At 42.2% G+C, this 26330-nt stretch overlaps 1 protein-coding gene across 8 annotated transcripts in view; it reads right to left on the bottom strand.

Moving 5' to 3' along the window:
* The window catches only part of ANKS1B (ankyrin repeat and sterile alpha motif domain containing 1B), a 373862-nt gene extending 347904 nt beyond the window's left edge, over nucleotides 1-25958 (bottom strand). For all 8 annotated transcript variants that reach the window (XM_063133719.1, XM_063133713.1, XM_063133716.1 and 5 more), the window contains exon 1: nucleotides 25743-25958. In XM_063133719.1, the coding sequence (XP_062989789.1) occupies nucleotides 25743-25876 (134 nt within the window). In that variant the 5' untranslated portion in view covers nucleotides 25877-25958. The remainder of the gene's footprint in view (nucleotides 1-25742) is intronic.
* Between the last annotated feature and the right edge of the window lie 372 nt (nucleotides 25959-26330).

Here is a 26330-nt window from a genome sequence, read left to right as displayed (position 1 = left end):
CTCCCCCTGTCCAGTTCCCGGCGAAGATCATCCACCAAGGCGACCAAAGCTGTTTCTGTCCCATAACCAGGCCTGAAGCCAGATTGAAATGGATCTAGATAATCCGTCTCATCCAGGAATCCCTGGAGTTGGGAGGCCACCACACGCTCCAATACCTTGCCCAAAAATGGGATGTTGGAGACTGGCCAGTAGTTATCCAATACAGTGGGGGCCAAGGAGGGTCTTACCACTGCCTCCTTCAAACAGGCTGGGACCCTTCCTTGGCGAAGGGAGGCATTGACCACTCCGCTTACCCACTCAGCCAGTCCCCCTCTGGCAGCTTTTATAAGCCAGGAAGGGCAAGGATCTAGTATACACGTGGTGGCTCTCACCAATCCAAGGACCCTGTCCACATCATCTGGACTATTAGTCCAGACTGGTTTGTCTCAATGATCCCCCACCCTCTATCCTCCTTCAGTCTTCCTGCTAGTATCCCATCAGCCATTGCTCCCCAAAATTTATCCTGCTGGCTGGACTAGAGTGGTAGCAGACGTTTTGACTGCTCTTGCCTGATGATTCTGTGGGTGAAAAAATAACCAACAGTAGCTGAGGAAATAACCAATGGTGCCCTCCACACAACATGATAACCAACGGTGGTTCAAACAGCCAACTCTGCACAGCGTTGGTTATTTGCATTGGTTATTTTGGCCAAATAACCAACCATTTGAGACAAAGGGCAGTGCTACTAATCAAGAGGTTTTGTGCAGCCATTCTGTCTTTACCTACTTAGCCTTCTTTTCTGGTAAGAAAAAGAATGGAAGAAATGGCAGGAAGGAGAAATTTTGAGAAAACATGGGAGAGTTACAAATTGAAGATGTTGTAGTCTGGGCCCCTTGTAAAATTCTGTGAGTGAGGCATGGTGATTCCACAATAAAAGTCTAATCTGAAAGCAACATATATCTAAGCATAATGACCATAAGTAATTCTATAGGAGAATAATGTAATAGCTGTTTTGAGTGAAATATATCCATATTAATGTACCAATCAAGCCCTATAAAATAATATTAGCTGTAAGTTAATTAGAATAATTTATATTAATGCTTACATATCTGTTGCTGAATCTGTTAATATGAGCTATTGAAAACATGGGGTTCTAAATTTTCTTTACATTTACATTTTTGTCCACAAGATACCATGAGTATTAATAAAATATGGAAAACCTTTTGGATGTGAAGGTAGTTTATGAAATTACTATTGCTTCATAGACTATTTTTAAAAACACCTTTACCATTGTTAAAGAAATAAAGCTTTAACTTATGCTGTCTATAAACTGTGTTAACTATATGTAACAATGAACCCCTCTCATTAGTTTCCTTCTGAAAGGAAGGACAAGGGAGCTCACTGAATTTTGTGTACAGTTACATCATCCAAAGAGACTTTTGATGGAATACTACATTTATTGTGGACAAAATACTGACGGTTCAAAGCAAGCAAATTGTAAGAAACAATTGCTCTCCTGGGCTGTAACCATTAGTACCTGAAGTCTCATTCATAAGAGACCTCATTATATTAGCTCAAAAATTGGAAAGTGAGAAATACATTAAGTTCCCTCAGTGGAGCACCAATTTTAGAAATACCAAAGTCCAACTGGAGTCCAGTCATCATCTTGTCCCAGTAAACTAAAGTATCAACCACATACAAACCGCCCAGAGAACTTCAGCTATGGGGCGGTATATAAATGTAATAAATAAATAAATAAATATTAAAAAAACAAAAAAACAAATTTAGAGTCACTAATTTTTAACTGGGACCATATATTCCTCAAAGGAGTGACCTACAAATCTTGGGGCCATTAAAAACGTTTGATGGGGCATTTGGGAATTAACAATTTTAGGCAGTCCTTTTCCCCCTCTTGCAATGGCTTTTGACAACCAGACAGAGATACTCTGCCCAGACAATAAAATCTCAAATTGTAATTTCTCCCTCAAGCACTTTGAAAAGTGGCACACAGCAAAGGGGAATTAAACAAAAATGTCCCCTCCTTTTTTGGGCAAAAATAACATTTTGCCACACAATTATAATGAAACTAATTATGTATGATAAATTTCCAGAAAGAAAACAGACTGGGCAAAAAAGATAATGGAGAAATAGATTCTCCAAAAGGTGCCAGTTGGGCTGTAATAAACCTGCTGTCAAGAGATTGGCTGATTGCCACCAAGTACAAGAGCAACTGAATCCATACCTGAGATATGTGTAAATTATGCAGATATCAGATGATATATACATATGATGCACATATAAATATATCTATATATTAGAATAAAGGTGCCTTATCTGGAGTGCTGCTTTACTTTTGGCTGGAAGGGCATTTGATGATAATGTTGTACACTTGGTGGGTAGTAGTGGATTAAAGGTTAAGAACAGTTAAATAATAAATCTATAAGAAAACTTAATAGTATCAGCAGCAGTGAAACTGAGATCTCTCCTCCTCCCAGTAATTCTGATCCAGACTGCTGTCTCCTCAACTGCTAACAGAAGTAGGAAAACACGTATCTGTTCCCTGCTCACCTAGCTGATGGCTAATAGCTGGACAACAGGGGAAAGTGGGCAGGACACCCTAGGGCTCTACAGGCCATATAGAGGATTGTTGTTGTTGTTGTTGTTGTTGTTGTTGTTGTTGTTGTTGTTATTATTATTATTATTATTATTAGGAAGGAGCCAGTCTAGTTTCCCTGGGAAGAGAGTTCCAGAGCACTGGAGCAGCCACCTAGAAGGCCCTCTCCCATGTTCCAACCAGGCGCACCTGTGAAGATGGTGGGACTGAAAGGTCTTCCCCAGAAGATCTCAAAGCATGGGCAGGCTCATAAGGGAGAATACAGTCTTTCAGACAACCTGAACCCGAGCCATATAGGGCTTTATAGGTCATAACCAGCACTTTGAATAGTGTCCGGAAACAGACTGGAAGCCAGTGGGGCTGTTTAACAAGGGAGTTGTATGCTCCCTGTAACTAGCCCAGGTCAACAATCTGGCTGCAGCTCTTTGAACCAGCTGGAGTTTCCGAACACTCTTTAAAGGCAGCCCCATGTAGAGTGTGTTGCAGTAATCCAATCAGGATGTAACTAAGGCATGTGTCACCGTCCGACATCTCTAAGAACAGGCGCAGCTGACGCACTAGCTTTAACTGTGCAAATGCACTCCTGGCCACCGCTGAAACCTGGGCATCCAGGCTCAGGGCTGAATCCAGAAGTACACCCAAGCTGTGGACCTGTGTCTTCAAGGAGAGTGTAATCCTGATCTGCCTTTCGACTGACCAAGAGCACCTCTGTCTTGTCTGGATTAAGGTTCAATTTGTTCGCTCTTATCCAATCCATTACTGCCAACAGATACCGGTTTAGCACAGAAACAGCTTCCTTGGAATTAGGTAGAAAGTAGTAGAGTTGGGTGTCATCAGCGTACTGGTGGCACCGCACCCCACAACTCCAGATAACCTCTCCCAACGGTTTCATGTATATGTTAAATAGCATGGGAGACAAAACAGAGCCCTGAGGGACTCCATAGGCCAATGGCCAAGGAGTCGAACAGGAGTCCCCTAGCACCACCATCTGGGTCTGCCCATCTGTTATGGAAATTTAACTGATTTCCCATTATTCCCTTCGTCCATTTCTCCCCTTCTCTTCTGCTCTCTAAAACCCTCCTTTCCCGCCCCGAATTACCATCTTTTGGTTTTAGATGAGTAGAGTAGACCCTCTACTCCCAGGTAGGGCAGAAAGGCCCCATTGGGTAAGGTTGCTTACTCAAGTGTAAAGGATGAGCCCTAGCCACCGGTTAAATCGCCAGGCGCTTGCTTGCGCAGCTGGTATACACACACATACCTCTTTTCCTTTCCCCACAGCTCGGCGGGAAACCAGGGAGAGAAATAAGAGGTGGGAAGCTCGCCCATCGAAAGGAATGTCAGGCGCCAGTTTGGGGTGCTGGGGGCTTCTTCACCTTCCTTTCCGCACGTTCCAGCGAGAATTTGGGAAGGGATAGTGAATACTGATTGGATGGAGGGATGGTGAAGTGGGAAAGTTTCTGCCACGTAGGCAAGGTGGGACAGGAATGTCCCAGGGGACATTGCAAAGGGGGTTGGGCAGGAAGGGAGATTGTGCAGAATTAACCCTTTCCCTTCCCAGCTGAGCATGTCGGGTGATGTAAGGGGTGACGATTTGGGCTAGCAGCCAATTGTATGTGTACAAATGGTTCTCTCTGTATAAAGCAAGAAGTAAACTTCCGTTCCATGCTTTTCCCTCTAAATTGGCACGGGAGAGGGGACCTTTGCGCAAAGAGATACCTTGATACCTGAAGTGAAAAATAAAGCTTTTTCTTTGAACCTGAAACGTCGCATCCGGATTGCTTTTTATTGGATTCAATTGGTTCATATTCCACAATATTTGTAAAACACCCAGGAAGGAATGGAGGCATTGTAAAACAGTGCCTCCAAGTCCCATCCCAGCAAGGCGGACCAGAAGGATACCATGGTTGATGGTATCGAACGCCGCTGAGAAGTCCAGCAGAACCAACAGGGACACATTTCCCCTGTCCAGTTCCCAGCGTAGGTCATCCACCAAGGTGACCAAAGCTGTTTCTGTCCCATAACTAGGCCTGAAGCCAGATTGAAATGGATCTAGATCATAGAATCATAGAATAGCAGAGTTGGAAGGGGCCTACAAGGCCATCGAGTCCAACCCCCTGCTCAATGCAGGAATCCACCCTAAAGCATCCCTGACAGATGCTTGTCCAGCTGCCTCTTGAAGGCCTCTAGTGTGGGAGAGCCCACAACCTCACCAGGCAACTGATTCCATTGTCGTACTGCTCTAACAGTCAGGAAGTTTAGACTGATGTCCAGCTGGAATCTTGCTTCCTTTAACTTGAGCCCGTTATTCCGTGTCCTGCACTCTGGGAGGATCGAGAAGAGATCCTGGCCCTCCTCTGTGTGACAACCTTTTAAGTATTTGAAGAGTGCTATCATGTCTCCCCTCAATCTTCTCTTCTCCAGGCTAAACATGCCCAGTTCTTTCAGTCTCTCTTCATAGGGCTTTGTTTCTAGACCTCTGATCATCCTGGTTGCCCTCTTCTGAACACACTCCAGCTTGTCTACATCCTTCTTGAATTGTGGAGCCCAGAACTGGACGCAATACTCTAGATGAGGCCTAACCAGGGCCGAATAGAGAGGAACCAGTACCTCACGTGATTTGGAAGCTATACTTCTATTAATGCAGCCCAAAATAGCATTTGCCTTTCTTGCAGCCATATCACACTGTTGGCTCATATTCAGCTTGTGATCTACAACAATTCCAAGATCTTTCTCGTTTGTAGTATTGCTGAGCCAAGTGTCCCCCATCTTGTAACTGTGCATTTGGTTTCTATTCCCTAAATGTAGAACTTGGCATTTATCCCTATTAAATTTCATTCTGTTGTTTTCAGCCCAGCACTCCAGCCTATCAAGATCACTTTGAAGTTTGTTTCTGTCTTCCAGGGTATTAGCTATCCCACCCAATTTTGTGTCATCTGCAAATTTGATCAGCGTTCCCTGCACCTCCTCGTCCAAATCATTAATAAAAATGTTGAGGAGCACTGGGCCCTGCGGCACCCCACTCGTTGCCTCTCCCCAGTTTGAGAAGGTTCCATTGATAAGTACTCTTTGAGTCCGATTCTGTAGCCAACTGTGAATCCACCTAATAGTTGTTCCATCTAGCCCACTTTTAGCTAGTTTGTTAATCAGAATGTCATGTGGTACTTTGTCAAAAGCTTTGCTGAAGTCAAGATATATGACATCCACAGCATTCCCACAGTCCACAAGGGAAGTTATCCTATCAAAAAATGAGATCAAATTAGTCTGACAGGATTTGTTCCTGACAAATCCATGTTGGCTTCTAGTAATCACTGCATTGATTTCAAGGTGTTTACAGATTGACTTCTTTATAATCTGCTCCAGAATTTTCCTAGGGATGGATGTCAGACTGACTGGTCTGTAGTTCCCAGGTTCCTCCTTTTTGCCCTTTTTGAAGGTAGGGATGTTAGCCCTCCTCCAGTCGTCTGGCACCTCACCCGTCTTCCATGATTTTGCAAAGATAATAGACAAAGGTTCTGAGAGTTCTTCCGCTAGCTCCTTCATTACTCTAGGATGCAGTTCATCGGGCCCTGGAGATTTGAACTCATTCAAGTTCATTCTGTTTGTTTCCCATGCTCTGGGCATTAGTATATAGACATCGAAGACCATATGTTTTATAGTCTGGCTTTGTTCCTACATTGTTGCAGACACTATTTTGGGACACTGTTGGAGCTGCTCTCTGTACTGTGGTGCATTGGCCTTCATCCATTGTTGCCTCGAAGTTTACGTCTCCCACCCCCGTAAGATTCAGTTTAAAGCCCTCCTGATCAAGTTCTTCACGCTGTGGCCGAACACATTCTTTCCAGCCCTTGTGAGGTGCAACCCATCCCTTGCCAGCAGTCCATGTTCCAAGTAGCGTACCCCGTGGTCCCAGAATCCAAAACTCTCACGTCGGCACCACCTTCGTAGCCAGTCGTTCATCCGGAGTATTTTTCTTTCCCTTTCTAATCCTCTTCCAAGAACCGGGAGGATGGATAAGAAAACTACCTGGGCCCCAAAGTTCTTCAGTTTCCTTCCCAGAGCTTCAAAGTCTGAAATGATTTCTTTGTAGCTCTGCTTGGTGACATCATTTGTTCCCACATGGATGAGAACAAATGGGTATGTGTCCGCGGGCTTTATGAGCTTTGGTAACCCTTCAGTCACATCTCTAATCTGTGTTCCAGGAAGACAGCACACCTGGCGAGTCCATGGGTCTTCACGACATACTTGGGTTTCAATCCCACGCAGCAGGGAGTCTCCCACGACTACTCTTCTCTTCTTCTTAGTTGACCTACCTACTGCCTCTTGTTCACTGTTGCACGGTGTCTCCTGTACTTCTTCCTCTGCAAACTGTCCTTCAGTCTCATCCTCAGAAGCTGAAAGCAGTTGCTTAACTCTAATGGTTCCACCGGTGCAGAATGCCTTCTAGTTCTTCTGCTCCTAACTGTCACTCTTTTCCAGAGAGTTTCCTCTTCATTGGCTTTCCTCCCCTCAGCATATTCCACTTCTGCTTCAGCTGGCTGTTGCTCTTCAATCTCATGTGCTTCTTGTTGCTGTTACAGTTCCACCGTTCGGTCTAAGAACTCCTCGTCTTCTCTTATTCTTTGGAGGGTGGACAGTCACCGCTCAAGTCCTCTCACTTTTTCTTCCAAAAGTGCCACCAGCTTGCACTTGTTGCAGGTATACGCCATGTTGAGCTCAGGCAGAAACACGAACACTGCACACCCTTTGCAGGTCACCACCTCTAGGGACTCCTTTCCATCCATATTGTCTATTTCTGCTTTGTTTTTTCCTTTCTGATTATAGTGGAATTGCCTTTGCTTTGTCCTGTCCTCTCTGAAGGTACACAACTATATGAGTATGTCTTAAGGGAAAATAATTTTTTGGTTGGGTGTGTGTGTGTGTGTGTGGTTTTGTGGGTTTTTTTACTCTATGTTTTTCTTTGTTTTGTTTTTCCCTTTTTTTTCTTTTTTCTTAGAGGCCTCCCCCTTGACCTCCCCTGCCGAACTCCCCCTCATCCAGGAATCCCTGGAGGCCACTACACGCTCCAATATCTTGCCCAAAAATGGGATGTTGGAAACTGGCCAGTAGTTATCCAATACAGTGGGGGTCAAGGAGGGATTTTTCAATGTGGGTCTTACCACTGCCTCCTTCAAGCAGGCTGGCACCCTACCTTGGTGAAGGGAGGCATTGATCACTCCACTTACCCACTAGGCCAGTCCCCCTCTGGCTGCTTTTATAAGCCAGGAAGGGAAAGGATCTAGTATATATGTGGTAGCTCTCACGATATCAAATCTCAAAGACAGCTGCTGTAAATTCTGATGATCTGCCATGTACTTCACCAACTACAGTTTCCAAAGACTCTTCAAAGGCAACTCCACATTCAACAATAGAGAAATCAATAGTCAAAAGAAAAGTCAGTAAACTCAAGAGAGGTGAGTTATCAATGGTTTGCATCAGATTAGTTCAGAAACAAGCTAAGACTGAAAATGGCCCAGCTAATTTCCAAGCCAATTAAAATTCAACCCACCCCATATACCCTTTGACAGTCACAGATCGTTTGCAAGCCTCCCAGATCCCTGAATGTCAAATGGTGAGGAGGCCATTAGTCCTAGGAAGAAAGGTTGAAGGAGTTGGGTATGTTTAATCTATGTTTAGGAGAAGAGATTATTAAGAGGCAATATGATAACTATATTAAATATTTGATGGGTGGTTGGAAAAATTGGAGCAATTTTTCTTTTTTTACACCACAGGATAAGACACAAACCAATGGGTTTAAATGACAAAAAGGGAGATTTTGACTAAACACTAGAAAAAAAAGCCTAATAGTATGAGCTGTTCAACAGCGGAATAGACTGCCTCCAAACGCGGGCTCTCTTTTATTACAAGAAGCTGAATGGCAACCTATCAGGAGCAGGATCTACACTACTGCTTTAAAGCGCTTTGTAACAGTTTTGACAACTGTTGGGGCCCAGGACACACTCCATATACAGTTTTCAAAATGTTTTCAAAGTGCTTTAACAAATAGGTGGACGAGATGATCTTTAAGATACCCTCCAAATCTACAATTCTATAAAATGACAGCTTTGTGTAGCTAGGAGAAATCTCTCTACAGAAAACACTTGATATTAACAGGGTGCTTCCATGAAAACCTCTAGGGGCAGGGGGGTCACCCCCAACTGAAATCTCATGTGGCCTTTACCCACTCACATCTTTTTTCATGGGAGCAACCCGTTTACATCTCCCTATCCAGTCTAATAGAGCAATATAGCTCTGTTAGAATGAATATAGGGATTCTTCCTGATGGGAGGAAGTCCATCCTCTCAGCAGATCCTCTTAGCCCAAAGGTCCTCTGTGAGGAGTGGGGTTTTGAAGGTGAAACTGTCAAAGCCTTTGACATTTTTGCATGGTCAGAAGTCTCAGTATGGTCATACAAAGCAGTTATTCTGGGAGCTTATAAAGTGTTGTGGAATGTTAGGAACATGCTTTTATATAGAAGGATATTTACATATAGTCAATTGCTCTCGACCCTTCAGCAACTATTTGAAAGAGAACATCTGAAGGTCCAGCATGTAGAGAAAAGCACTATATCTGATTTCCGGGATCATGGCTCCTTGAATGCCTTGATCCCTCAAAAGAACTCAAAAAGAACTTGAACAAAATAACGCTAACAACAAAATGATCTAAAAGCAAACAAAGGAACTTCAAAATTCAATATAGTAGTTTAAGAAGGAAATAATCAAGAGCTCTACTGGATCAAACCAGGAATTAATTTAGTCCAGCATTCAGTTTTCAACAAATGGCTAGCCAAATGCTTCCACGGAACCCTCTTTCCTCGTCATTATCCTCCACCCACTCCACAGCCCAAACTCCTGATACCAGCTTTTGAAACCTGGAGTTTCTATTTAAAGATCATGGGCAACTGCCACCCATACTACACACATTCATCTGATCCTGTTTTAAACCTGTGTAAGCAAATACCATTTCCACATCTTTCATAAACCAATTTTATGTAGTATGAAGAAGTACTTTCTTTCGTCTGGGCTGAATCTGAAGTGCTGCCACTCAATTTCATTGGGTATCCCATTATTAGCATGAGAAAGTAAAAGTAAAAACTCTTTATCTGCATTCTCCACATCATCCATGATTTTATAAATCTCTATCCTATCCCCCTCTTAGTTGTGTTGTTCTAAATGAAAAAGCTCAATCTTTGGTAACTAAGCATCAGGAGAAGCATTCAATCTTGTAGGGAAACACCACACAAAAGCCTTAAATCAGTCTTAAAGCAGGTGCTGTATAACTTGTGCTGTCTATTTATACAAATACTGAGTTTTTCCATTTAGTCTATTAGGGGCTACACATTTCAAGGTAAAGATCTAAACCACCTCTCACTGACACAATAATTAATGAGGATCTTGTCCTTTATACCTCGGTATGTGTACTGGTTCAATTGCTATAAATCTCAATTCCTCAGGTGAATGATTATATTCCATGAAATGTGATGTAAATGGAGCCTCAAACACCCTAGTTCTTATCTTGCTTTTATGTTCACTAACTTAAGAGCCTTGCTTGTTTGTTCTACATATATCAATGAAGAGGGACAAGCTTACATTGGAGTCTATAGACTGTGCAGTAAAAAAAAATACAGTTCTGGCGCTTGTCGATGCTGCTTGTAATTCAAAAACATAGATCCAAGACATGGATGCTTACCCCGACCCCAGAGAAAAGCAAAGTACAACCAGGGCAGTGATGGGAGGAGAGGACTGCAGTTATGGGGGAGGAGCACCACATTCTCAAAAGTCCAAATGCACTAAAAAGGTGGAGTTTATCATTTACAGGCCTACTTTGACTACTTACAGATATGTGCTGGTACAAGAGTCTTACAGTGCAGTCCTGTGCATGTTTACTCACAACTATATCCCACTGAGTTATCTCTGCTCCAAGATAAGTATGCATAGGATTGTAGAATTAATTAAGAATACTTACAAAAGAAAACTAAAGAAAGTTATTTATTTTTTTAATGGATGTGCTGTATATGTTCAGTATGTAACATTTCTAAGGACTGTTAGAAAATTAACTAGTTAAATTAATTGCTGCTCATTCCCTTCCTAGAACTTCCTGTTTGTGAGTAATCAAGTGTGTGAGTAATCAAGTGTAAAAATAAATAAAAGTGAACTTCAGCCTGAACCTGCAGATCTCGTTTTTGTTTTAGCCTTTACATCATATCGTACAATTTGCACAGGTTATTTAAAAATATAAACTACCAAAGTTCCAGTAAACTGTTTTGACTTCTCACTTTTAATAAGTTATGAAAAGGTAGTTGAAACTACTTAACTGCTTTAAAGTAGTTCCAAAAATAATACCAATTAATCTACTAAAATGTAGTTAACTAATAGTTACAAGTACTTTTGAATTAGTAGATGTAGTTAATCTACTTTCAGGCTGCAATCGTATACATACTTATCTGGGAGTAAGCCCCATTAAACTCTCTATTAAAGTAGTTAGTGTCCATTAGTGGAAGATCCTTAAACTGCAGTCCTAGCTACAGTTGCATGAGTATACTTTAATGAATGCATCTCTGTGTGTGTATGTGCGCACGCAGGATTTCAACGTTAAGGAACAATACCAGCCTGTTTGTTTGATTAAAATAATAATACATAACTTGAAAAACAATGTGATGTTATTACCATGAGAAACATTCAGAAATTGCTTTATGATATTTAAATATTATCTTTAAATCATTTTGGGCTACTTTTGAATGTTTCTAGATGAGGCTTTCATTGTGGACTTGCCTTTCCTCACTCACTCCAGATGAGGCTTTTATTGTGCACTTGCCATTCCTCACTCACAATAGTTTGTGGGTGCTTTGGATTAAGTCATAACGCTCTGGGGACTCTGCTGTGCTTTCCAAGCTTTATCACAGGAGTGTAGTTCTAGAAATCTGCTATATCACATCACCACCTAGTGGTTATGTAGCAGAATGTACAGAAAGGCAGAGAAGGAACCTACCCACACCCACACTAAAATGTGTAGATATCCATTTTAATCCCACAGTGGAATCTGGAAACAGAAGCAGCAGTAAAGTGGCAGGTTAAAAGCTTGTCTAGAAATATCCTTCTCTGTTAAAACAATGATCAAACATAAGTACAAGGATCCAGATCTGTGCTACTGCTTCTAAAAAGTCATGTATCTGACTAAGATTATAATGCAGTTCAAAAAAATTACAAATGGCTCCAAAGGAAACTACTTGTTAAATTGCTTTATTAAACTAACAGCAGTAATATTCATCTGAATGAATAGCACTGCAGACTTCTACAGGTGAAATAATTACTGCATACATGGCTTCAAGGTCTAATGCAAGGACATGTTTATTTGAAAGCATAATTGCCATTATGTCTTTAATTACTACATGTAACTGCTTGAACTGATTATAATTGCAATGACCATGACTGTAATACCAACCTGTCTGAAGATAAATTTTATGGTTTATAATTGTTTCTATTACGAAAATAGATAACTCAGTTTTCTTTAGTAAAATTTATAGAAGACAATCCAAAGAAACTATATCTCAATAGTCTTTTCTTCCCTAAGTTATACGGATTTCCACTGTTTACCTGTATTGTAGGTTGCCAAGCAACGCCTAACAACAAATCAAAGCTACTAACCAATGATACTGTCTGGAAAGTCCTCCTAAAGAGGTCCCACATACGGGAACTTAGCCTCAGCACTGAGTAAAAGTTACATAGTCTAATCATGTTTGAGGAGGTTCCCATGGGCCGAAATCAAAGAAGCTTTAAGAGCCCAAGCTCAGTGACATAAATCATCAAGAGAACCAATAGGATTTGAGTGCCAACTTAACCCATAAGTTGCCTTTGCACATGCGTGTTTACAAATCTCAATAAATGTTTGTTGCACTAACAAGCACACACCAACACTACTAACCACATGATAAATCACATGGACCAATGAATGTAGGCTGATGGTGCCAATAACATAAATGTATAAAACATCCCTTCAACAAGGGAGGGGTGTAACATTGTATATGCGTGAGCGACAATGGTTACCCTTAACTCGAATTTAGTAAACTGAGAAAACCCAAAAAGCCTCCAGGCCGTCTTTCTACCAAGTGCATATGTATCTGGACACTCTGTTGCACTTGGTCCCAAACACATATTTGTGTAACACCTACATGATAAATGTTAAGGTCACAATCCTATGCATGCTTAGGCAGAAAAAAGACCCACTCTCAATAAGTGCCAGGCAGCATAATGAGAGTTGTAGGTTTTTTCTCAATCTAAACATAGATAGGATTGTGCATTGAAGCCAAGTAGAATTAAGCAGCCCAGTTGTGTCCAGGCTTGCTGACATACATAGCTGCAAATTTGTTTATATCCATCTTTAGTAGGAATAATATAACAGAAACGACAATAATCTACCCAACAGATCCACAAAAATGTAGACTTAATTTAGACAGAATTCCAAACCATGTTTAAATACATTTAACTATAGTTTGTGTCAGGGGTAGTTAAGGCATCAGCCATGGGGTCTTGTAGGTTGTTGTTGTTGTTGTTGTTGTTGTTGTTTTAGCTATGATTTAATGTTACAATCTGTGTGAATTAATCTGTCAGCATTTTCAGAGCAGAGATGGAGGAGTGGTTCTACTCCCCGCAAGCCACCTGCTTGCCTCAGCCTTGGTAGAGAAGCTGTCTGTGAGAAATTGATAGAAAAAGGGTGGGGGTTTGCAGAAAGGTCGCCAAGATTGAAGTGTTATCTTGGTGGGCTCAGCAGTGCTGCCCTGTTTGGACAGGGGCATTGCTGAAAGGCCAAAGCCCCAGTCTACCAATGGTCTGGAAGAGGCCTATGCCTCCGTTTTTAAGCTGGAGCTTTTGCTAGACACATCTTCTCTGAGAACACTGACAAGAGATCAATTCACAGATTGTAACATTTCAGAGGTGGAACAGGCCCTAAGCCTTCCAGACTACTTCTAATTAAATCTTAGCTAAAAAAAAACCCTACAAGACTTCATGGCCCATGTTTCACTATGCTATTTTACATCTATATGAAGTCGCTAGAGGCGGTCATTAAGAGTTCTGGGGCAAGTTGTCATGAGTGTGCTGATGACATCCAGCTCTATTTCTCTGTAACATCTGAATGAGTAAAGGTCATGTATGTTCAAAACCGGTGTCTAGATGCAGTGATGGTTTAGTCCGGATCCTGGACAAGATGGAGACTCTCTACGGATGGATGGTTCAGATGTACAGTAATTGGGGAATTTGCCTGTTCTAGATGGGGTTGTATACCCTCAGAAGAAAGGGGCACAAAGTTTGTGGGTTCTCCTGGATTCATCAGTCATTAAAGGCCCAAGTGGCTTCTGTCATGAGGCGCACCTATTACCAACTCAGGTTGATATATCAGCTATGCCCATACTTGGATAGGAATAGACTTGCCACTGTAGTCCATGCATTGGCAACATCACATTTAGATTACTGTAATGCACTCTATGTGGGGCTACTTGCATGGCTGGTCCAGAAGCTGCAACTGGTGCAGAATGCAATAATCAGGATACTGAGAGGAGTGCCTGACCATGAACTTATTACACCAGCATTAAAGCAACTGCACTGGCTACATTAGTTACTGAGACAAATATAAAGTCTTGCTATTAGCATATAAAGCTCTGAGAAGCTTGGGACCAGGTAACTGGCAGATCGCCTTTCCCTGTGAGATCGTTAAGATCATCGGAGGAGGTCTGGCTGGTGGTACCACAACCAGCGAACTGCCATCTTGCAGCAACCAGGAAATAAATGTAGTTGCATGTCTGAATTAACAAATCATAGATTGGAGAGGTAATCAGAATCAGAAAGCATGATTCGGAAAGTGTGCAACCCATGGTTTGTGCTAACATGATATCTGAATAAAAATACCATAGTTACAGCCATTACTCCAACTCCAGAGGCAACTATACCACAGAGGACACAACTATACCACAAAGGTGAGAGCTAACAGGATAGAAAATGCCTATTCCACATTTAAAACCTCAAACTATGTTTTGGACTCACTCTACAGTATTTTTAGTGTAACAGTTCTTCTAAATCTTTAATCCACTACTTCCCACCAAATCTGCAACATTATCATTGAATGCTTCCTAAGCCAAATATCAGGCTGGTTCGCACAATCACCATGGGTTAAACAAGCCATGGTGGCTTGTTTCAGCCGCAGCACATACCAGGCAACATTTGCCTAATAACTTGCCTGGATGAGATGGCTTGTTGGAGGAAATAACTGTTGAATAACTCATGGGCTGTTGTTTGGTTATTTAATGATTATTAATGGTTGTTTCCCCCTCCAACAAGCCAGGCCACTTGGGTTCGGACAACATAACATAACATGCCTGGGCAGGTGATTAGACAAATGACACCTGTAACATGCTGTGGCTTGTTTAACCCACGGTGATCATGTGAACCAGGTCAATAGGACATATAAAAAGCTCTGGAGAACAGCAACTTTATTCTAGGTATAGGGGTATTTATTATATATGCATATGATACACATATCTCAGGCATACATTCAATTGCTCTTGTGCTTGCAGGCCATTAACCAACTTCTTAATGTTAGGTTTATTTGAGCCCAATAGTCACTTTTTTCAGAATCTGTTTCTCTTTTGTCTTTATGGCTATTATAGTCCCACTCCTCTATTTTCTTTATGGAAGCACATCACAAATACGTAGCGGTATTGTCATTGTATGGAAGAGAAGGAGCTACCTAAAAATATAAAATCATGAATGTTTTCATTTGCTGCCAAAAGTTCTGAATATCCCCCAGGTTTTCTAGATCACCTTCTGTGATGTTGTATGGCCTCAGTTAAGAATCACTGGGTTAAGGCAAACTATGGTTTGGTGTATGTCTGAACAGACCTTTACAGATAATTCAGATCAAACAAACTTTGGTTTGCAAAGCCATAGAAACCATAGTTTGTTGGTTCAGATGTAATGGCAAACTATCATTTATCAAAACCCAGGAAGTTATTATGTGCAACATGGAAAACAGGAGAAAGGACATGAGAACAGGACTCATTCACAAAATGCCAAATTATGATTTGGCATTACATCTGAAGCAAGCCACAGTCCTTTTATTATTCAAACAACACTTAACATTACAGTTGGGACCACCAAATTTTGAAGAACTGTGGCCTTGTAGCCTTTTTGTACACACTTTGTCAGTATGTTTTCTGCCTTCCGCACATTATTTTGTATCTAACCTCATGCTTTTGATAATTCTCTAATTTTCAAGATTATGGTATATTCTAATCATATCCATAATTTCTTTGAAGTATTTTGATCTTCCTTAATTGACCAAGCTATCTGGGGATGATGGGAGTTGTAGTCTGTTAGGATCACCTCCACATTTTGTGCCCTTATCTTTTGAATGGTACTTGTGGGAGGGTTGAGCAGCAACATGCACCAGCATTTTCACTAGCCTCTTGGGCACTTGCTGCTGCCAATGAATAAATTGGTGGAGGCAGGATAATGCATTGTCATTCTAGAGGGCAAGTTTAAAAGATCCTATAGTTTATGGCCTACAGGGCAAATTTTGCCCACCCCTGAAGTAGACCATAGACAGAGGCTAGCATAAGCACTCTTGGCAAGCAGGAAAACTGCTGCCCCGCACCAGACCTCTAGAAAGAGGTACCTGTAACCCAAGGTGATTTCATCTTACAGTTCAGCTCCTTTTCTTTCCTTCTGTCCCAAAATTCCAGCTTCTTTAAAAACACAAAAATCAGGGTGGTGGAGGGGGAAACAGCTTCCCCAAATGGCTCTCACATTCCAGGTATGACCATTACCTTCTACTGAGGAAACATAAATCAACCATTCTGAGCAATCAACCTGCAATATCCCGAAGATATGTCTGGCATGGCTTGGCCACTAGTGCATATCCTTCAGAGATTCCCCACAAAACCCCATCTGGATTGCTTTTGGCTGTCTTGAAAATATAACTTGAAAGTTTCACATGGCATATTTTGTAACTAGCATATGTAAAACATTTACTTAAACAAATATGATAGCAAATGACTAAACAGTGGACAGGATCCTTTCACATCCTCACATATGCTAGTCAACCAATAAGCAGCTTTCCTATGAGCACTGGGCTATATGATGGAATACAAAAGCAATCAAAAGGATTGCTCATATAGAGATTTGGAAAGAAAGATAAAAATAATTTAGAGGTAATATTGAGTATTTTCTTAATATATAAGGACCGTGCTATATGCATTGGTATGCACATTCAGAGTGTATGAAAGTTCACTTCTACTAAAGCTGTCAGAGGCAGTGCACTCCCTCCTCCCCTTCCTTCTTCTTTGGAATTCCTGTTTATCGTTACATGTAAACTAGGCCATTATGTCTAAATTTTTTTAAAAAAAACATCACACCACCTAAAGAGCCTGTTCCAAACTATTGGTTGCCTGCTGTGTATCTGGAATCTCAAACCGAGAGTAGAGCAAAAAATAAAATAAAATCAGATTGTTCCCATTGGAACTGTGGAGGCAGAGAAGTAAACCACGTTTTCCAATTCAGATTTGTATAGCTAACTTAGCTACAGTTGTGCCTTTCCCAGATTTCATACTCACTGCTACCATGTTTTATAATAAAAATACTGCAATTTGGGACCTGCAACACAATATTGCAATGTATCCCCAGCCTAACAAGTTTCAGGAAAGAAGGGGAAATGACCTTTTCTTTCCTCCCGAGTCCACAGTAAACCACAGTAATAGAAGCTCTGCTAAGAATGTATGCCACAGGTCAGGAAATGAAGCACCAAGTCCAAGAGGTCACCAGCATTATTAATGAGCAGTATCAAGGAAGATATCAGAGAAAAGAAGTCTTCCTTCACAAAAAATGGAAGTCTTGCCCAGACGAGGAGGACAAAAAGGAAGACTAACTTTCACAAAGGAAATGCAAGTAGATAAGAGACGCAAAAAAGCACTCTGGGGAGCATGCAACAGACAACATCAAGGGCAACAATAAAGAATTTTTTTAATACTTCAGAATCAGGAAACCATCTAGGAAGACACATGGAGTTAGAGATTTTTGACAAAGTCCTTCATGAAAGACTCCTGAGCAAATTTAGCAGTCATGGAGTGAGAGGAAAGGATCTCTTATAGACTGGTAACTGGTTAAAGAACAGAAAGAAGAAATTAATGGTATATTCTTGCAATGGTGGAATAAAAAGAGTGTGGTCCTACAAGCATCTATGCTGGGACCAATGCTTGTTCATTTAGAATTTGAAGTCAGGGTAAATGCAGGTTGCTTACCTGTAACTGTAGTTCTTCGAGTGGTCATCTATGCATTCACACATATGGGCTTTGCGCCTGCGCAGAGACCAGACCGGAATCTCCAATAGCTTAGGGAAACGTTTTTGGGCGGGAACCCCTCCCCCGCGCTACCGCGCATGACCACGGGGTTCCCGCCCTTCCCTCAGTTTACAGGAGTCCGCATTGTGCCCCCATAAACATGAGTGTAATTCAATAAATAAGATAAAATATAATCCCTAGTCAATAATGTCATTATTAAATATCACACCACCAAGAGGGGATGGTGGGTGGGTTGTGTGAATGCATAGATGACCACTCGAAGAACTACAGTTACAGGTAAGCAACCTGCATTTCTTCATCGTGGTCTCTATGCATCACACATATGGGCGAGTAACAAGCTCACATACCTTTGGAGGTGGGTTGGTGTACTATTTCAACACTTCCGAGAGCACCGCCCTTCCAAACGAACAGTCATGTCTGGATCGAGTGTCCAAGCTATAATGCTTGACAAATGTAGAAGGGGTGGACCAAGTTGCAGCCTTACAAACGTCCTGAAGTGGAACACCCCTGCTGAAGGCCACCGACGTCGACATCGCTCTGGTTGAATGAGCTGTCACAGGTCGATGTATCTCTAGTTTAGAGATAGAGTAGGCAAGTTCAATTGTCTCTACTATCCAGCGTGACAATCGCTGGCATGACACCGGGAGTCCCTTATAAGGCTCACCATAACATACAAACAATTGTTTGGATTTTCTAAATCCTTCAGTTCTAGCTCTATAAAAAGAGAGAGCTCTTCTAACGTCCAACATGTGGAGAGCAGTGTCTGCAGGCGTTGTGGGGTTTGGAAAAAAGGCTGGCAAAATAATGTCCTGAGCCAAGTGAAAAGGCGTCACAACCTTTGGTAAAAAAGATGGGTCTGTACGCAACACAACCTTGTCATTGTGAAAAATTGTATAAGGAGCATCTATCCTTAGAGCTTTAAGCTCACCTGCACGCCTTGCTGAAGTTATGGCCACCAAGAACACAGTCTTGAGAGTTAAAAGTCTTAAGTTCGTTGTAGCCATAGGCTCGAAGGGTTTTCTTGTCAATGCATGGAGCACAACCGACAAGCTCCACGATGGTACGATATTTCTAGAGATTGGTATAGTGTTTCTCAAACCCCTTAAAAATTCCTTGGATGTCGGATGGGAGAAGGGGGAGAACCCTTCTACACCTTCATGAAAGGCAGTGATGGCAGCTAAATGAACCCTGATGGACGAAAGTCCTAAGCCTCCTTTGAACAGTGAGAGTAGGTATTCTAGAATCACAGAGACGGGACAAGTCTCAGCGATGTGATTCATTTGCAGTGCAAACTTAGAAAACCTCTGCCATTTAGCAGCATACGATTTCCTTGTCGAAGGTTTCCTCGACGCAGTCAAAATACTGTGTACCGTCAATTGTTCGATACCGGAGGTTATGGTACTATTCTCCATGCCGTCATCTTGAGTGTCGAGAGGTCTGGGTGTCGAACTCTGCCTTGGTGTCGAGACAGAAGGTTCGGTATCGATGGTAGCTCGATGTAGTCCCTTCTCGACAGTCGAAGAACATGGGGGAACCATGGTTGTCGAGGCCACCACGGCGCGATCAGAATACAGTTTGTGCCGTCTGTTCTTATCTTGGCCACGACTTTTGTTAGGAGTGGGAAAGGTGGGAAGATGTATAATAGTCCCCCCGTCCAAGTTCTTGCGAAAGCGTCTCCTAGCGAGTTCCTTCCGCTTCCTGCTCTGCTGCAGAAGTTGGTACAGACTGCGTTTTCTGCAGTGGCAAAGACATCGACGGCCGGATCGCCCCAATACCGAAAGAGGTTGTTTCTTACTTCGGTATCGAGCTCCCATTCGTGGTTGACATGGAAGGACCTGCTTAGGGAGTCCGCTACGATGTTCTCCTTCCCCGCTACGTGGATCGCAGTCAGGTAAGTCTGTCTCTTTATGCACCAGTTCCAAATCCTGAGTGCAGAACGGGTTAAGGGGTATGACCTCGTTCCCCCTTGCCTGTTTATGTAGCAGACAACAGTGGTATTGTCTGTTGCAATCAGAACGTCCTTGCCCTCGATGATCTGGGCAAACGCTTTCAAAGCATTTTCCACAGCCAAGAGTTCCAGATGATTGATATGATCCCCTTTCTGCCGAGGGGACCATCGACCTTGGACGGTGAGCGAATTGCAGTGAGCTCCCCATCCATCGAGAGAAGCATCTGTCGTGATGGTAAGCGATGGTGCTCCTTGCTGAAAAGGAATCCCTTCCAGGAGGTTTTCCATCGAAAGCCACCATTTCAACGACGCCCGAACCTGACTCGGTATCGAAAGGTAAGTCCTGCGAGCGTTGCGTCGAAGATCGAAGGTCTTCAAGAACCACCCTTGAAGAATCCTCATTCGCAGTCTGGCGAATCTGATGACAGCGGTAGTCGCCGCCATCAAACCCAGCAACCGTTGGATTGTCCATGCCGAAGGTCTTGCTTGGGTTTCGACATCGAGAATTAGATCCCGAAGTGTCCTTGCCCTCGCTAACGGGAGGTAAGCTCTTCCATCTCGAGACGACAGAGTCACTCCTATGAAGTCTATCGTCCGCTGAGGAGTCAGTATAGATTTTTCCTGGTTGACCCACAGACCAAGGGATTCTAAAAGTTCTAGAGTCGTGGCTATATTCTCCTGGAGCGTGTGACTGTCCTCCGCTACCAGGAGCCAGTCGTCTATGTATGGATAAACATGTATTTCCTTTTTTCGCAGGTGGGCACACACAACAGCCATCACCTTCGTGAAGACCCTCGGCGCCGTCGCGAGGCCGAAAGGGAGGACGTTGAATTGGAACTGTTCGACGCCGATGGCGAACCGTAGGTAAGTTCGATGCGATTCCCTGATGGAGATGTGGAAATACGCATCCTTCAGGTCTACTACCGCGAACCAGACCCCTGTATGCAACAGTTGGAGGATTGAAGTAACTGTTGTCATACGAAACTTCTTTGGAGTGATGTATCTGTTCAGTTGTCTTAAGTCCATAATCGGACGAAGACCTCCATCTTTCTTCGGGACCGTGAAGTAACGGGAGAAAAATCCCTGGTTGAGTTCCTCCGCAGGTACGGGAGAGATGGCTCCCTTCGATAACAAGGTCTGTACCTCGAGCAGCAGAGGAGGGGATGGTGCTGTTATCTTCACTCCCGAAGAAAAAGGAAGGGCATCGAATTCGATGGCGTATCCCGTCTTGATGATAGCGAGCACCCAGGAGTCGGATGTTATGGACTCCCATTGATGGTACTTGGGTGCTAGACGGTTGGTAAATGGTAGTAGGCCTGGGACGGAGAAGTCAAAGCCGCTGTCTTTTAGAGAAATCAGGCTGGTGTCTGCTTTGCTGGTATCGGGCCTGATACGGCCTCTTGGAGAGAATACGGTTTCAGGTCTGTGCACAATGCGGACGACGAAGAACTGAGGGAAGGGCGGGAACCCCGTGGTCATGCGCGGTAGCGCGGGGGAGGGGTTCCCGCCCAAAAACGTTTCCCTAAGCTATTGGAGATTCCGGTCTGGTCTCTGCGCAGGCGCAAAGCCCATATGTGTGATGCATAGAGACCACGATGAAGAACTGTGGCATTACACCCCACAAGTCAATTCCAAATGTATGTCTGCAGTTTGTAAGTCTGTGGTTTTTAGAATGTTGGCCTGAGTGGGCGGAGTTAGAATGTCTTGGAAGGGGGGAGGAGTGATATATAAGGGAATGACTGAGGGGATTGAGAGTTCTTGTTCTTGTTCTTTTTCAGGAAAGCTTTTCAGGGAGACTTGTTAGGTACTCTTAGAGTCTGTAGTGCTCTCTGTTTATGGTACTTAAGTTCTGGGAAATTTGAGAGTCAATGTAGTGAGTGGTGTCTTTAGAGTGTGGTGTGCACATAGTGGAAGTATATTAATCAATACTGATAATAAAGAAAGTTCAAGAGTGATTGTGTGAGAAAAAGGAAAGCGCGAATGTGTGACTGGATTGTATGAAAGGTTTCAAAAAGGTTTTTAAATGTTGTTATTTGAAACAAAGCTTATGAACTTTTAAAAATAAATTTTGATTGTTTTGTTTTTAAACTACCACAAAAGTCCCACGTGTCTGTTTGGCATTTATCATCTTAAGTTTACACATATAACACCCACTCTGACAATCATTCACCTAAGCAGATATAACTCACAGCGCATTATTATATATATTAAAAATCCTTCTCCAATTTAAACCCCTTTCTCCACATAATTTGGAGGAAGGTGGGTTTTATCCCTTGCCTCAGGTGTATCAAGCGGTGGTGCTTAGCTTGAGCAGGGAGTAGCCTCGGCCGGGTCTGGTGTTCAGAGCCCGTGTCACCCCATAATAAGTGGTGGCAGACGTGAGGTCTGATGTTCAGAGCCTGTGTCGTGGCAGTGACCAGTGAGGTAGCTAGGTTTTCAGACGACACCAAATTATTTAGGGTGGTTAAAACAAAAAGGGACAGCAAAGAGCTCTAAAAGGATGTCTCCAAACTGGAGAACGGCCATAAAAATAGGAAATGAAGGTCAATACAAGCAAGTGTAAAGTAATGCACACTGGGGCAAAAAACCTCCCAACTTCATATATACATTGATGGTATCTGACCTAGCAGTGTGGGGCTTCACAACTAGGATAGCTCCTTTAGCATTCTGACTGAAACCCAGATCGGATTCTCTGGGCTCCATCTGATGAGTGTTTTATTGCATGCCTGTTACTGGACGCTCACGGATTTTTCGCAGGTCCCTCATATGACGTCGTCTGCCTCCCGCGCCTTCTGACCTTCCATGCGCCACAAGAAAAACCACAGAAAGTCCTAAATATGTTTACAACCGGAAGTTGCTGCTCTCTCCTGCTGTGTGCAGGAGAAGCAGCATGATTAGAATGCCCGACTGAATGGGCCTCGTGCTCGTTGTTTACTTCCTATTTCGAAACAGGAAGTAACTGAGCAGCAAAACCAGGAGCGGAGAAGCAACGGTAGGGAGCATGGCATGTTTTCCCACGTGTGATGGAGCTTACTGTCTCACTGATATCAGAGCCACAGCCTCCATTGCCCCCAGCATTCCATAATCCTGAAACTCATAAGCATTTTCTTTTAATTTACTAAACTAGTTATGTGTATCTATACTCTCCCTAGGATATATTTCTGGTTAGGGTGGCTTCTAATACACAAAGGGAATTACAGGGAATTATTTCCTTCCTCCCCCTGAACCCCAATATAGCTCATAGAACCATGATATTCACACTTCATTTGCTTGAATATGCCAATATTCAAATTCACAGTTCCAAGTTTTGTTCCTCTTTGTTGACCTCATTCAAGCAAGTATTCCAGTTTAAAAGGCCACCATTTTCAATTAAAATTGGAATTACAGCGACAATCCTAAACAACTTGCTGCTACTAAAAACCATATTCAGTTGGAATCTGCAGCCACAAGTGCATTCAAAATTGCAACCAACATCTGATCTTGAAAAAAAGAGCCAAGATTAGTGACTATAAAGTCATTGAAACTTTAATGACAAGAAAATTAAAACCATTAAACCTATTGTAAATTAAAGCATGATTATGACGTAATTCAAAGTTAAGGATCCAATTATTTATTACACGACTAGCAAGCTTTAAGTTATAGATAAAGATGGAAAAAATGTGATCACTCAGGCACCTAAAATACAATGTGGTATCTTGGAATTTATCTGTTTTCTACACTGCCACTTACATATTTGACACTGGCTAGCTCTTTGAAATCAGAATTTTTTTCCAGGCCTGCTGATAAATATATACATTTTTAAAGTTATTTCACATATTGCTTTTACACCTTTTATACATTCCCATTAGTACAATGTCCCAGAAAACTATATGCAACTATTTTGTATAACAAAACTTATGTGCTTGATATCAATAGTGATGCAGATAGGGCTGGACCTTGAGGCCAAAGTCCAGGAACTCGCAGCCCATGGGGGTCTAAATAAGCACCCAGAGAGTGGCAGGTGATGAGGGCACCTGGGAAGCAGAAACAAACTCCATTTTATTCCTATAGTTATGGTATTACGATTTAAGTGAGTTTAAAATGCAAAGCTGCATATGCTCAGAGTATCTTTATTATCAGAGCGGGAAAACATTATAACATATAAAGAATTTAGAGGCAGTTGACAAGTATGGAAGGTTGAGCAGGAGATCAAGAGAGAAATGTTAGTTGTGTCTTTCACAACTGAAGTAATACACATTGCCATCTAAAGGCCACAAGGCCCCATAAGACCATTACATCCAGGGTCTAAAACCACCTAATTGTGCCACTGGAGAGCATGTAATATACCTTAATACTTTTAATAATCAACAGTTTTCTATACTAACCACTGGTAGAGGATTCAGACTACATAATAAAAGCATCTTGTCAACCTATTCTATGTTTAAGAGTGAGCAAATAAATTATCTTAAAGAACTTTGTATAACAAATAATATACTGCTGTTAAAATGAATGCTGATAGTAAATCTAGCATAAGAACTGCACAGATTGTTTACAGTACATAACCGTGTCGCTATGAAATTCAGATATATCAGCATAGCTGTAAATATCACATTTAATTATGCTTCCCTTAAAATCCATCTAATCAGCTCATTATCCTTTTTACTCATTATAGTACTAAAATATATCTGCAAATTCAGTGACAACCAGCATGCTTACAATAATTATGTCACTATCACTTTGAGAAACTGCTTGACCATCTGAACCACTGCAGATTATAATAAAAATGAAAAAATAACAACCTTAAAAAAAACTATGCCTGCATAAAGATGTGATAGGTTGACAAAATATTAAACCTATTACTATGGAGAATCCTGGAAAACTATCTGAGCTTTTGTTCTTTTTTTTTGCCTATTTCAGAACCAACTTTCATTACTTCAGGCCTGCTTTTCTTCCAGTGGAATACAATTAATGATTAGTTCAAGTTTTAGGTCAATAGCATGTCAATTTATTTTGCCTTGCTGTCCTTGTGCCTAGGATATTCTTAATAGAGGAACTGAATGCTGCAGACCTTCTTTTATTTTACTAAATTCAAATGCTTGTGAAAAACGTTCTTCTCACCTGCAGCATGATGATACTTAACATTACACCAATAATGGCTAATATTAAATGTTGTCCTACATATTACACAAGGTCTCTTTGAATTAGATATTTGCTCCCTTCATCCAGAAATGCTTAATAACCCAGTGTCACATGGTTCTAAAAATTTTGATCACCTGCTGCATACATTTTACAGCTATTCTATGTAGTTGGCCTGTCATTAAGAGGTTCACATTTCTTCACTGTACAGCCTTATTAATGAGACATGGTTAATTTCTCCTGCAAATGAGTGCTGTAAGCATAGGCGAGGGAGGAAAGCTATTTGCTATGTAGTTATAAATATGCAATACTTTGCCTTTAATTACCAAATAAGCTAAAAAAAATTGTCATACAGATGAAAAAAGCAAAGTCGAGAGTAATAATACCAATGTGCATACCAGGCTGTCCAATATATGCCAAAGTTCTGCACCAGTGCAACTAACAGAGGAAAAGCAAGTACCTGCTAATGCATTGAGGGAAAGAAATCCAAACATTACTGCTACTGTCATCAAAACCAGTGACTTTGAAGCATACAAATATAGGACACAAACCTCTTCCTCAATTGTATATGCTCAGAGGAGACACAATATAGAGTTTCTATTAATAATACTGGGCAGGATGAGAAGGAGGGGAGGGTGAGGATGATGAGGATGATAATGAGGAGGTTACTATCCCCAACAGCTAGTGGGGAAACATATCCCTACCTCAGCAAGTTGGATAATGGAATAGGTCCAGATCCACTGCCCAGGAGCCCTCCTTTCCTGCCAGCCAAGAGTTTCTCCACCAAAGCCACATTCCCAGTGCGAGCAGCTTCAAGCAGTTCCTGGTCCTTCCCCATGGTCGGGATTCATCAGAGAACCTCTCCCCCTCCCCGCCCCAAATGCTATATAGGTTATTCCCTCCTCCCCACAAAAAAACACAAAAAAACGAAAACCTCTTTAACAAAAATATATCCTGTTCGCCCATCAAACAAACTGAGCAATGAGGATATTCCTGCAGCCTTCACAGACCAGCAGAAAAAGGAGCAGCAGTAAAGGAAGGGAGGGGAAAATCACCTCCTCCTATTTTCCCTAGCTCATTTCTGGGTGGAGTGTGGAAGAAAAAGAAGCGAGGGGGAAGAGGAAGAATCTTCCCCACCTTCAGCCAACATTCTAGCTTGTGCAAAGGGGCGGGAGGCTGTGCCAGGCTGAAGGGGTTAAGAGTGAGGAAGATATTAACGACCAGCAGGGCGCGAAAGGGAAGGCACAGCCTTGGCCATCCAGGCCCGTTGCTGAGGAGACAAGAATTCTCTG

Source organism: Elgaria multicarinata, chromosome 9, assembly GCF_023053635.1.
Source record: "Elgaria multicarinata webbii isolate HBS135686 ecotype San Diego chromosome 9, rElgMul1.1.pri, whole genome shotgun sequence".
Classification (NCBI taxonomy): domain Eukaryota; kingdom Metazoa; phylum Chordata; class Lepidosauria; order Squamata; family Anguidae; genus Elgaria; species Elgaria multicarinata.
The sequence above is the reverse complement of the archived record's forward strand: the minus strand, read 5'-3'. Positions and strand labels throughout refer to the sequence as shown.